A 12551-nucleotide genomic window follows, 5' to 3' on the forward strand; every position below is an offset into this window, starting at 1 on the left:
CCGGACGGACGGGCATTCCAAGCGGAACTAGAATAAACGCGCACGTGACGAATGGAACCTCCCCGTTGTCGGCGCCACCAGCAACAACGACGACGACGACGACGATGATGTAACGGACATCGAAACCGCTCGTTTAGCAAAACCAATAATTACAGTACGTTGCGTTTTTACTTTGAGCCCTTGTTTTTTTGTCCAACTCCAGTCCGATAACATGGCAGATGACCAACGAGGATGGACAAACATCGTCACGCTCTGATTCGGAACGGTGTACAACCGGTCCATGGGCACTGGAAGGTTTACTACTGGGCAAGAGACCAATTTTATCGCGTAAACATTTCCCTAGAATTGTTCGTCATTTATGTGGCATGTACCTTTTTCTATTCGAAATTACTTTTTCAGTTGGAGCAAGGATAAATTCATCTCGACACGGTATCTTAAATAAAATCTGGCCACGTGCTCTAAGTTAATAGAATTCGTTACCTCTTGTTGGAGTCGACACACATTTCTCTAAGTGCTCTTATAAAGTACAAACAAGATCCCTCAAAAGCAATCTGCAACACAAATACCACCGGAAGGAATTCGATGGCCCAGTTTTGAACTTGCCTCCCGATCGATCGATGGCCATAAACTGCCATTCCTACCATTCAGCACCTTGTCTCTTTGCTCCAATTGTTTGTCCATGTCCGAGAGGGTGGAAGAAAAGTCCCCAATAAAAAGGTGATTGGCACAAGGGAGCATAGCACCACAGCATGGAAGCGCACAATGGAAGGGGCAGTGCGTACATAAAACGCCAGCCTGAAACAGGGAACGGAAAACATATTACGGTTCGGGCTGGAAGGGGAAGCAACAAACAAACGGACAAGAAGGAAACACTTACCCCCGGTTGGAAGGGAAAAACAAATCAACAACAACACCAACCAAACCGAACCCAAATCGAAAGATGTAACGAAGGTGGAAATGCCGGTAATGGGCACGTGCTGCTGTTGGCCCCCGCAAAAGGGGCGCTTCTGACTTTCGGAACCGGAGCGCTTACGCTTTGCTGACATAATAATTTGTCCAAAGTCATGCACGTAATTGGGTCACAGACCGAATGGCGTACGACGTCATCGACCGGAAATCAATACCGGGCATCAAGATGGGGAGGGATGGGGATGGGTGGGGACCATTCCTATTATGGGCTAATAAGCGAGAAAAGCACAAATTAATTTCACGACGTTTAACGGTAATGAACCATTAGTGGCGCAGTGGAAGAGAGTTTGTTAGTAGAAAATTATGAAACATAAATGAAGAACGACCTTTTCTCTGCTTAAAACGATCAACAGAGAACTTAGAAACGATAAAAGAAAAGACAACATTCAAATTACTCACCAATAAATATGGCCTTGAAAATAAGAAAGAAAAAGGAAAACAAAACAAAACATGAAACTCCCATCAAAGAATGTAAATGTAAAATGAAATACTATAAAAAATCGTTGAAAATAAGTGTTTGAAAGTAAACTAAAAGAACGTCAAAATTCAGTTGCAAGCGAACAACCAAATGAAAAATTAAAATTTCAGACAACACGTTGGATAAAACAAAACCCATAAACCACCGTAAATGAACCAAACTTTGCGCGACGCAAAAGAAACCGCGCTCGATCCGCACATAATGTTTACGGTGAGCTCTAAAAAGCCGCTTCTAGTCGTTTACGTCCAATGGACAGATGCGTTTTTGTCCAGTTTTACTACTGTTTGTGCTTCGAGAGAGCACCGTTCTCTCGACAAAACACTGGAAAAACGCCGAATTCGTCAACCTTACCCACGAAAGCTTCCATCCAGTACGCAATTGGACGAAATTGAAAGCAAACAGGAGCAACCACGTGCTCGCGGGGCGAGAGGTACTTGGGCACTTTAATTGGATTTGAAAAATTAATCACCCCCACAACACGTGGGGGTGGAAATCTTCAAGCTGGTCTGGAGCTGGACAGCAAACAACGCGGGCGAAGAAAGTGAATGTTTTCGGTGCGTTTTAACGAATCATTTCGGTGTCTGAATCTCCGAACGAAAGCCCTCACACCACAGGACCCAGAATAAAGTAAGATGGTGAAAGGGATCAATTTTCATGTCACAAAGCTTGTGGTGCTCCAGATTTATCCGAAGGAGAACCTTGTTTCGTAATGACGTATTTCGTATCATCATTGACGTAAATCTCGTTTGTGACCAAATTATTGCTGTACGTGTAATTTAAGTATTCAACTATTCGACCGTCGAATTGAATATGGTGGCAAGGTTGTTATTTATTTTCACCATCGAATCAAAAGCAAATTGTAACCAAATTATTGAAGGAGATCGTTTGAAAGGAAAGAAACAGATACGGCGGAGACAAAGCGGTATTTTAAAATCTCCCCGGCTTCAAAATGTGTCATGCGACACCCGACCGTTTCCCTCGCAGCCAACGGAACCACCGGAAGCAAATATCGATGATTTTTTAATTAATTGTCATCCGACGATGCCACGGAAAGAAATGGCAAACAACGCACGGCTCGCGAGATAATGCGAGACATCGACACGGAGCGTTTGATGCAGCGTCTTATCCCTCGTCTTCTCGCGCGCCATGTCGCCGGTGGCATTCCGGTTTCAGCGCCAAATTCCAACGCCACCCCCCTCCCCGGCCAGGCACAAGCGGGTCATAACTTCCTGTCCTCAAGAAGCTCATCTTTTTCGCTCACCTTTCTTCTGTCTCTTGCTTTGTTTTGTTGGTCTTTGTCGGCCCATCCGGGGCCAGGCTGGTGAGGCTGGTCGTTCCCGTTCGTTCTTGGCTTCGACCAAGGGCGACCCAAATATTTGCACGGGCATGCGTGCGTGCGATCGCTCGCCAATCGAATGCCCTCCGCGAGCCCGAAATCTCGGTCTTCGGCCGAGGTCAGAGCTGGTGCCCATTTCCTCCGATGACCGGCGGCTCCCGTCCCCTTGGAGGAAATTTAATGAAGGCCACTTCGGTAGAGTTCCGGTCGGTCGACGAAAGCTTTCCCAAACTGAACGGTGGACGGATGCAGAGAGGGGGTAAGTGGGGAAGGTACCATGGGAAGATGGGTCGATATCCGCCGGTGATAAAAATTCGAATGGCCGATCGATGCCGGTTTGGGTCGCGATCGCGATCGAATGCGTGCTCGAGGCGGCCACAGGAAGTAGGGCGAAGCGTGAGATTTTTCTGCACTCGCGCGACGCATTCCCGAATCTTTCTTTTCTTCTCCGTTGAAAGAAGAAGTCAAACATGCACAGACGAAAATTCAACAACATCGACACTACCAGCCTCAAGTTGAAGTGACTACCGGTTTTGAACCTTGAGTCATTTCACAACGGCCTTTCTTTACTACGAAGTGTTAACATTCAAAGCTTTTGCTTAGGTAGACCAACCAAACATTGTTTTTAGTAACTTGTGTCTCAACTCCGGAAGGAATCGAGACGAACAAAAATTTCTTATAGACTCATTAGAGTATCCCTCTCCACGGAAATCTTTAGTAAAAGGCGAAAGATTTATTCGACATACTGAAGAGAGATCAGAGTAACCCAAGAAAGCTCGAACCCGACGACTGCCTCGCCGGTCGACATGTCTCGCTAGCGATGGATAACAGTTCATATCCTTGAAACCATATCCTTCTTTTTCACACCCATTCAGAGGGAAAGAAATGAACCGGTGTAGGTAAAAACAGGATATTCCCGTGTGAATAATTTTATAGTTTACCCCGCGTGTATCGATTCTGAAATTTCTTTTCGTTTATTCAAACTTTAGACACACTGCAGTTTTCTACCAGACCAAGCTGCAAAAGAGATTGGACTAAATTTAAATGCCCAGAGATATGCGTGAGTCTCTACATCTTAGGTAAAAAACGAAAGATTTATTCGACATTCTGAAGAGATATCAAAGTACAATCCTAGAGGAGTCCATTGGATGGTCTGACTGCAAACTGTCTTAGCGATTCACAAAACTGCATACCGTTATGCCTATTATCTCTCCCTTATCCGAATAGAAATTACGTTGCACTCTGCAAGAAAAGAAAAAAGGAAAAACAATTTATTTAGCAATATCGACATAGGAAAACTGTATCTGAACAAACATCGGGAAAACAATAGTTACATTTGTAACATACAATTACGCCGAAACATTACGATAACCGGGTGTAATCTCGCTTCTATAAATGGTTAGAGAGAGTTTAAGTTTTCCTAAATTTACCATTTTCATATGAAAACTTTTATTGTTGCTTAGGGCTCGACTCCGGAAGGAATCGAGACGAACAAAAATTCTTATAGACTCATTAGAGTATCCCTCTCCACGGAAATCTTTAGTAAAAGGCGAAAGATTTATTCGACATACTGAAGAGAGATCTGAGTAACCTAAGAACGTTCGGACCGGCCAAGCACCTCCTCGGTCAAGATGCTCCGGTAGCGATGTCTAATTTTGCACGACTCGTAAAAGCGAAAAACCTAACCAACCGCAACACCATAAGCTGCTATGAAGAGAAAAAGGGAAAGAAGGACATCCTACAGACTATGCTGTGAGGATAAATAAAGGGAACGATTTATCCGGCAAAGGCACACATAAAAACACATGCGGGAAGCGAGGCGACGCCGAGCAAATACCGAGACAAACCATGGGTAAACGAAAGAAAGGTAAAGAGAAGAGAGCGAAGGGGGCAAGTGCACAGCGTCCTGTTCAAGAAGAGAGCTGGAAGATCAAGACGAAGGAAGAAGCACAGAATCCTGTTTGGTAGAGCAATAACAATCATCATGAGAAGGATAAACGGGAATCAGTCGGGTTTTTGGGTCGTTTGTTGAAAACATAGTCGATGCCAACATCCTGCCAGAAGACGACATTGGAAGGGACATTCAAATCAACGTTGATTATCCTTCTCTATCCTCATAAACTTATTTACATAAAATAATATTGTACACATTTTAAGAGCACAAATTTACCATCCGTACAGTTCATATACCACTATTCTGGTTCTGAAACTGAAACGATTGCCCTCTCCAGAAGATAGACATCAAAGCCACACGAACAAACAACACTCGGTTTATCCTCCACCGTGACTACATTAACACCCGGGAGCTAGCTGACTACCGGGCCAGCCTCATTAAACGCTTGGCAACGACGAACCCTTCTGGCGCGAATTACACCCGAAAAGATAAAGTATTTTAATGCCTTGCCGTAAAACATCTTCCGTTACCGAAGAGAAAGGCTAGGGAAGTGAAGAAAATTGCATAAGTACACCGGGAGAGAAGAGCCTTAAACAAATGCCGCACCGTCACACCGAACCGTGGCGGATATTTATTTCTTCCCCGGCACGATTCAGCGGAACCGTGTATCGATCACCTTCCCAAGGCCACTATCGCGGCCCGGCGCATCTTGGCGTTCGGGGAGCTGGAGAAAGCGCACCGGGTGTCCGGTAGTTTGTTAGTGAGTTAGGGGCAGCTAGTTAGCTAGGTGATTGTCAACGACATTGATTCCGATTACGGAGGAAGCTGGAAAGAGAGAAGGAGATGAGACGTTCAACGACCGAACCACTGCTGGCGGCCAAACAGAACGGATCGGAATGGAAGTGGACCATAAAATCGGGTGACGGTGCCATTTCCATCGTTGGAAATCAGATGGAGCGAACACACACAAATATACGTACGAAGGGACAAAAAAAGTCGCCAAATATCGGTCAAGTTTGTTGAACGACAGAGTCAACGAGAGGAAGTGGGCCGTATCAGACTTTTCCGTACAATTTCCCGGGTGGGGGAAATTGGTGTTTGTTAGTAAAGGGACCAGGAAAAGCAATCGTGGTCGGGGATCGTGTCCGATCGATTAATATCCGATCGTTTGGAAATATTGGAGCGGATTTAAATTTATTTGTCACCGTCAGCGAAACGAAGTGGGCCAGTTTTTAATTTTTTTTACACCAAGGCATACTTAGGGAGGTTCAAAATCGTTGCCATTGCGCAGAAAGGCGCCGACAAATTATTCCAATCCCAATTTTTTACGGTTCACTTTGTCCAAACCGAAAGCAAATGTCACCAATCTTTGTAGACAAAACAAATGACCAGTTCTCCGAGCTACAGTTTTACATTTTAAATGCATAGCCTAGACGAGAATCATGTTAAATATTCAATTCTGGGTAAATCCAATATGACATTATTGGAAAGGAATTCCATTTTTAAAACTTAGCTTGTAACTTGCAGGAAAATCCCAGACATGATTGACTCGTAATTAACAGCATCAACAAATGTGCCTTTCCCCTCTGGCACAGTGAGACGCACGATTCATCCAATGGACAAAGTTCCATCAGAAATTGCTTGGTGCACAAAGATAAATAAAAAAGAACCACTTTGGAATAAAAACTCTTCTACAAGTTCCACAATGTTCTATTTAGTAACACAAAAGTAATGATGTTGTAATCTTTTTGTCCTGCACTAAGTATTAACAATTTAATACACCTCTCTTGTGACATTGTGACCATTTTTGATCGAGTTTTTGTTGCATAAAAAGACAATGACTGTCGATAGCGGCATGTGGGGCATCGTCCGATTTCTGCAAAGGCCAACGGCTCTGAAGTATGCACCCAATATTCATATTATTCCATTTTTTTTGCAAACTCACCCAACGCACATAAACGGAGGACATTGGAAGGTGACGCGTGCGCGACCGACTATCGTTTGCGTTATCGTTCTGCGAATACTTAAAGCGTGCGGCAAGGCATTAAAAACAGGTTGGGCTTCGCTGTTCGTAGGTAGTTCAGGGGCTACTACATTCCACCCGGCGAGTGTGGGTTTTACCCGACCTCCTCCTTGGAGGAGCCCCGGTTAGCCTCAGGACAAACCGAACGCTACGTGCCATCGGACGCGGAAACCACACGCTGCTCCCCGAAGAGACGATGCTACTCCACCCCCCAGGGGGGATGCAACCGAGTGCTGGCCAACGACGAATCGATGGTAGTGACACATGCCAGTGGCACGCTTTGGCTGTATTTTTTTTCCTTTTTTGAGTCCAACGTCACCGCGAAGTTTTCGGAATAATTAACATCGATCCATCGGCAGGCGCTCGATAATCACGGTGGCGCACCTGGCACGGCCACGATGGTGTGGTCCACCACGCGGGAGCGAAAATGAGAAAGCAAACATGTACGCCCCAGAGAGTGCCGTGATCGTTTATATTGGTGATCCGGGTGTCCCACAATGACGCCACAAACCGGATCACACTCAATCGTACACCTGCTGCTGCTGGCGCTGCTCCATACATGATTTTATGAATGAAACGTTGCCCGTGCCACATCCGCCGTCCGCCATCCCACCTGATCGCCCCGAGGAGATTGTATCCCCTTTTGCGCAATGCCATGCGCAACGACCACGCACGTTTGTCCACTCACGCGTGTTGCGGCGTGTAATTTGAATATACGCCCGCTAAAACGCGCCCCGGTGCACAGCTGTGGTGCAAACCGATGCTTTCCTGCCGAAAAGATAATGGAGGGCATTCTTCGACACTGCTGCTGCTGCTGCTGCACGATAATTGCAGTGTATTGTGCCGCGTTTCCACACTGCAGCCAACGGATGCTTCCGGTCCGGTGTTACTTTACTTTCCGGCGATATCCTGCTTGTTCTCGACAACTTGCACCTCGGCACTGTAACGAGAGCTTTCGTGTAATTGCAACCAAATGCAATTGCCGTGCATGGCCTTGATGTTTTCAAGCAACATTCGGGTGAAAGTCCGCTGAAAGGAGCAGTTTAGCAGTAAATTAACGATGCCATATGGTAACCCAGGGGTCGGCAAACTTTGTTTCAACCAGACAAACTTTTGGCATTGCGCACCAAATAAAACCAGATAGCCACCAAATTTTTGCGTTGTTATACAAAAAATATCTCGTTACCAAGTAGAAGCCATTGGTTGCTATGCATTAACCCTTATTGTCATAGCACCTTTGATCATTTGCTTTGAAATGTCTTTACTTGCCATGCAACTGACTTTCGTTTAGACGAATTTGTTGGTTAATTGGTCGGATCTATCCTCTGTAGATTCGCCCCTGCTTCGGTTATGGCAACAGAACCTTAAGTTGCTTTGAAATAAGACAAGGGTAAATCATTATCACATAGTGAGGCACTGGAACAATGTCGAACGGCTATTTCGGAAGCTTTCATCTTTCTTAAAACCTAGGCTAAAAACACAAAACACAAAAATGAGTTAACAAAAAATTAAGTTCTCTAAAGTTTGAAATGGTATTTAGAACGATATAGAACTTGTGTAAAGAAAAGATTGTCTACTTTCGGAAACATAAGAAGTAAAATTGCCTTTACGGATTATAAAAACCTTAATGTAATGTATATTGAAGAACCACGGTCGCTTCCGCAACCAACCTCGACACCAACCCACAAACACACAGAACATGGAAAATGTTATCTAAATACGTTTCTATAGCCGTTCTATTTTGTCGTACTCGTAGCACCAGTATTTGTTCCTCTTGCCAGGAACCTCATCCTCCTCCTGCCTGGACTCCGGAAAGAAACAGTCCGGTAGGATCGGCTGGGCGTACTGTAGGAAAACCGTTTCCACCTTCTGCAGCATGTTGCTCGAGGACATCGAGACGCGCCGCCCATACGGTACCTGCTTCTTGACCAGTTCTATCAGCTGAAACTCATTGACGTCGAGCTCGAGCAAATCGGTGTCACGGTTGTACACCTCACTATAACTAAGCGGCCGCTGGGCCAGATAGACCTCGCACACACGCCCATAAATCGACGGGATGTTCACGGTATCGGCGAGCGACAGAAGGTGCTCCAGCAGCAGGTGAACTTGCGCCAAACGGTTCAACTTGGTCTTTGCTTCCTCCTCGTCGAAGTTGCTCAGAAGGATGGACTTTTCGGGACGCGTTACTTCCAGCGGTTGGAACAACGAGCTCTTGCTGGTGATCGATTCCTTCCCACCCCGGGAATTTGGGGCAGCGGCCGTCGACGCGTAGCGCGACTTTCGGGTGTTGGTTGGCTGCGATTGGAAGAGCTTGTCAAATTCCAGCTCGTAGATGCCACATTCGGCGAATATCGTGCGGTAATCGTTCATCAGCTTAGCGAACCCGCACTCCAACAGCAGCTCGTACGGCTCCGACGGGGTCAACGAAGGAATGGCCAGTCGGTCCTGGATCATGGCTAGAATCAGCTGCGCGAAACGTGTGCCCGTTGTTGGTACGTTCTGAGAGAAGTGATCATAGTATGAGAGATTCTGCATAAAGGACAACATTAGAACAACATGTTGAAGATGCTTACCACAATATTCGAATGTGTGGACAGATGAAAAATGTAATCGATGGCTGCCTTCAAATCATCGTAATTCGAACATACTAAAAGAAAAACAAGTGTTTCTCATGGATATCATTTTCAAGAAGAGAGTAAATTTTACGTACGTGTTAAGGCATCGTAGAGCCGTTCCATCACGTCGGTCAAACTGCGAAGCCGGACCTGGTCAATCATCCCGGCGATGTTATGGAAGTCGAAATTCTTCGGTTCCACCGTGATAAAGGTCGACAGGATGTTGTTCACCTTCTGCTTCACGTAGTCCAGATTGACTTCGTTTAACCTAAAGATTTGGGAAACAAAAATGTCAGCCACACTATCGTTACACGCCTCTGTTTCTTTTACGCGTTTTACCCTTCATTGCTGATGTCATGGCTCACATATCCGGATGTACGATTGGCACGAATGTCCAAAATTTTATCTTTCATCATCGCCAAACGCTGCAACTGCTGCCAGAAGTACTCGGCCCGCGAGTTGCGGCTGAATGCGCCACCGTCCACCGGGAACCGTTGGCTCAGCCGGACGTGGGCGTTCCGCTCTAAGGCAAAGCTGGCGTTTTCACCAATCGTGTGCCAACTCAAACGGACGGTAATATACGGCTGAAGGTTGTACCATTGGCGGATGTAAATTTTATTATTAAACTTCATCCCTTCGGCACGCTGCCGGTGAATGTCTATCAGGTGCGCCATCGTGACACTGTTGCACTCCTCCACACCGGTTGATCGTACCACACCACGAACGAACTGCCTATGATCGTTCGCATCCGAGTTGACCGCAAGCTGCAGTAGCACCGTCCCGTCGCCATCGGTGCCAGAGCAAAGCGTCCAAATGTCTCCCCGGCCAACCTTGCAGTCGAGATTGATAAAGTTCTGCAGGATTGAACGGGCCTCGGCGGTGTCTAGGGGCCCGTAGGTTTCCTCATCCGACGTCCAGCTCTTTCGTACAAACACATCGGGATCTTTCACCTGCAGGTCATCAACGTTGCCGACATCATCCTTCAATGGCGATCCGGTTAAGTTGAGACTGTCCGATATGCTACCATTATGAGGAGATGTTTTTATTTGATTGAGGTAGTTGTTACCGTTGCTGACATGTTTCTACGATGAAAGAAATAACAAAATCAATGCAAAAACACAGACTTATGGCCATTACAACAGGGTGGTGGTGTACGTACCTCTTTGAAGGTAAAAATAATCTTATCATTGCTTTCGGTGAGCATACGGATGTACGTTGGAGGATAGTAATACTGGAAGTCATAATTTTCAAACTTACTCCGAAACAACTGGTAAACATTCGCTAAATCACTCATTTTAACCAATTACGGTAGCTTCAATGTTTTACCCGCGAACCGAACAAACAACTGAAATGAAAACAAATTTTAAACACTAACCGCCCTTTTTGTACGTCAGTTTGACATTCAAGATGTCGAAGCATTTTTTCGTTGATCGAAGCGTTTTACCCAGCTTCAGATACGTTTACACAACGCGTAAATTTACACATTTAGTTATTTTCTGGAATCACGACAAGTTTACAACTCTTCGCATTTTTTTCCACTTAAAAAAATTGTTTTTAACCTTTCCTGTTGGTTTTTACAATAGGATGTGTATAAGCGGTCGTACTGAAATTAATATTTTATTTGCGCTCGTATTTGCCAGTTTATACCAGTTTTGCAAGCATCACACGTGCATCAGCTGCCAATTTTGTTTACGAAATGAAGGATTGTTGATAAGCGCTAAAACAACCAATATTAGAATCCAGAGTGTGAAACACGGTGTAATATAAGAAAAAAAGGCAAATAAGTCAAAATGTTGAGACCAATTCTTCATCAAATCGGAACGAAACGGGTTGTCCTTGCTAGTGGCTCGCCACGACGGCAGGAGTTAATACAAAACTTGGTAAGCACGCCGGGAACAGCATGCACGTGCTTAAGTTAAGCACCATTTTTTATAAATAATATCTTCAATTTTAGGGTATAGAAAATGTGTTGCTCTGTCCATCAAAGTTTGAAGAAAACCTCGATCCAGCAAAATATTCCTTCGAGGATTACGTAGCCATGACCGCGTACGGTAAAGTGCAAGAAGTTTACGAGCGCCTCTCGAAGGATGACGCAACGAAACCGGACGTTGTGATCGGCGCCGACACGATGGTGACGATGGACGGGCAAATGTACGGGAAGCCAAAAACTCCCGAACATGCCTTTGAGGTGTTGCAAAAGTAAGACTATTTCCATATGGTGTCCAAACGGTGAAGATCTAACGCTTCCATGTCTCTACTGCACAGGTTGATGGGCAGAACACACGTGGTCTACACGGGTGTGGTGATTAAGTATGGCGAGAAGGAGGTCAAGTTTACAGAGTCCTGTAAAGTACAGTTCGGCAAGGCTACACCGGCCCAGATTCAAGCATACGTTGATACGGGCGAACCACTGTAAGTGTCCTTTGGTATTTTTGCCCACAAGTGAACGATTATCCAACCATTGCAATTCTCCTTCCGTTTTACAGAGACAAAGCCGGAGGATATGGAATACAAGGCCTGGGTGGAAACTTTGTAGAGAGCATAGAGGGAGACTATTTCACCGTCGTTGGTCTTCCGATGTACCGGCTCTCCGTAGCGCTTTGCAATCTTTTCGATTACCATGTGGAATGAACACCAAAATTAAACTAAAATAAATTCTACACGATGCCTAACGATAACAAAAGCAAATCAAGTCCGATAAATATCTTGTCATCATAGAGAAAGTTCGCACAGTTCTTCCAAAGCATGATCGTTGGTACAAATCATTCCATAAAATTACAATATCTATTTCAGTATAATATTGTTGCTTGTTGATTGGTTAAACTTCTCGCCCTCCCGGGGTTTCGGTTGATTAGATGGATGTTCATTGTTGAGTTATGTTTCCTCCTGTCCCGTGTTTCACAGTTTCCAGATAGTGTTTACTCCATCCCACGAGGGAAGATAAGACCATACGCTCTCCGCGGCCGTTCATGGCCCTATTTCTGCAACGGCCGGAGCCCGGAACGCGCACCGGAAGTTCGCGGTTGTGTGTTGGCCACATACATTGCCGGTAACGGTTTTGCATTGATATTTGCGTGCGCCTGTGACGTGCCCTGCCAGTGTGGAGGACGTCATATACATATTTAGCTAGTTTTTCATCAGTGCTAGGTTCATCACTAACGTGCGTCCAAATGGCGCAAACATACATACACACACACATATCCAAATAGAACCCGCAACAGTTAAAGTGAACATTA

At 45.3% G+C, this 12551-nt stretch overlaps 2 protein-coding genes and 2 non-coding genes across 5 annotated transcripts; 1 reads left to right on the forward strand and 3 right to left on the reverse strand.

Annotated features, from left to right (window-relative positions):
- Nucleotides 1-3426: 3426 nt before the first annotated feature.
- LOC131267909 (U5 spliceosomal RNA) lies at nucleotides 3427-3548 on the reverse strand. Its single transcript, XR_009178485.1, has one exon. It is a non-coding gene; the product is annotated as a U5 spliceosomal RNA (small nuclear RNA).
- Nucleotides 3549-3869: 321 nt separating this feature from the next.
- On the reverse strand, nucleotides 3870-10626 carry LOC131262984 (protein zwilch). 2 transcript variants are annotated; one of them, XM_058265098.1, is made up of 6 exons: nucleotides 10475-10626; nucleotides 9655-10397; nucleotides 9411-9583; nucleotides 9274-9347; nucleotides 8422-9199; nucleotides 3870-4025 (listed from the first exon to the last, which is right to left on the reverse strand). In XM_058265098.1, the coding sequence occupies exons 1-5, from the start codon at nucleotides 10607-10609 to the stop codon at nucleotides 8426-8428; spliced, it is 1899 nt and encodes a 632-aa protein (XP_058121081.1). In that variant the 5' UTR covers nucleotides 10610-10626; the 3' UTR covers nucleotides 3870-4025; nucleotides 8422-8425. The 2 variants fall into 2 exon arrangements, with proteins under 2 accessions (XP_058121081.1, XP_058121079.1); XM_058265096.1 differs by lacking the exon at nucleotides 3870-4025 and having other exon boundaries at nucleotides 8306-9199.
- On the reverse strand, nucleotides 4251-4373 carry LOC131267910 (U5 spliceosomal RNA). Its single transcript, XR_009178486.1, has one exon. It is a non-coding gene; the product is annotated as a U5 spliceosomal RNA (small nuclear RNA).
- Nucleotides 10627-11040: 414 nt separating the features above from the next.
- Nucleotides 11041-12285, forward strand: LOC131266360 (dTTP/UTP pyrophosphatase). The gene is made up of 4 exons (XM_058268846.1): nucleotides 11041-11195; nucleotides 11270-11514; nucleotides 11581-11727; nucleotides 11802-12285. The coding sequence occupies exons 1-4, from the start codon at nucleotides 11106-11108 to the stop codon at nucleotides 11944-11946; spliced, it is 627 nt and encodes a 208-aa protein (XP_058124829.1). The 5' UTR covers nucleotides 11041-11105; the 3' UTR covers nucleotides 11947-12285.
- The last annotated feature ends 266 nt before the right edge of the window (nucleotides 12286-12551 follow it).

This window comes from Anopheles coustani, chromosome 2 (genome assembly GCF_943734705.1).
Source record: "Anopheles coustani chromosome 2, idAnoCousDA_361_x.2, whole genome shotgun sequence".
NCBI classification, from domain to species: Eukaryota; Metazoa; Arthropoda; class Insecta; order Diptera; family Culicidae; genus Anopheles; species Anopheles coustani.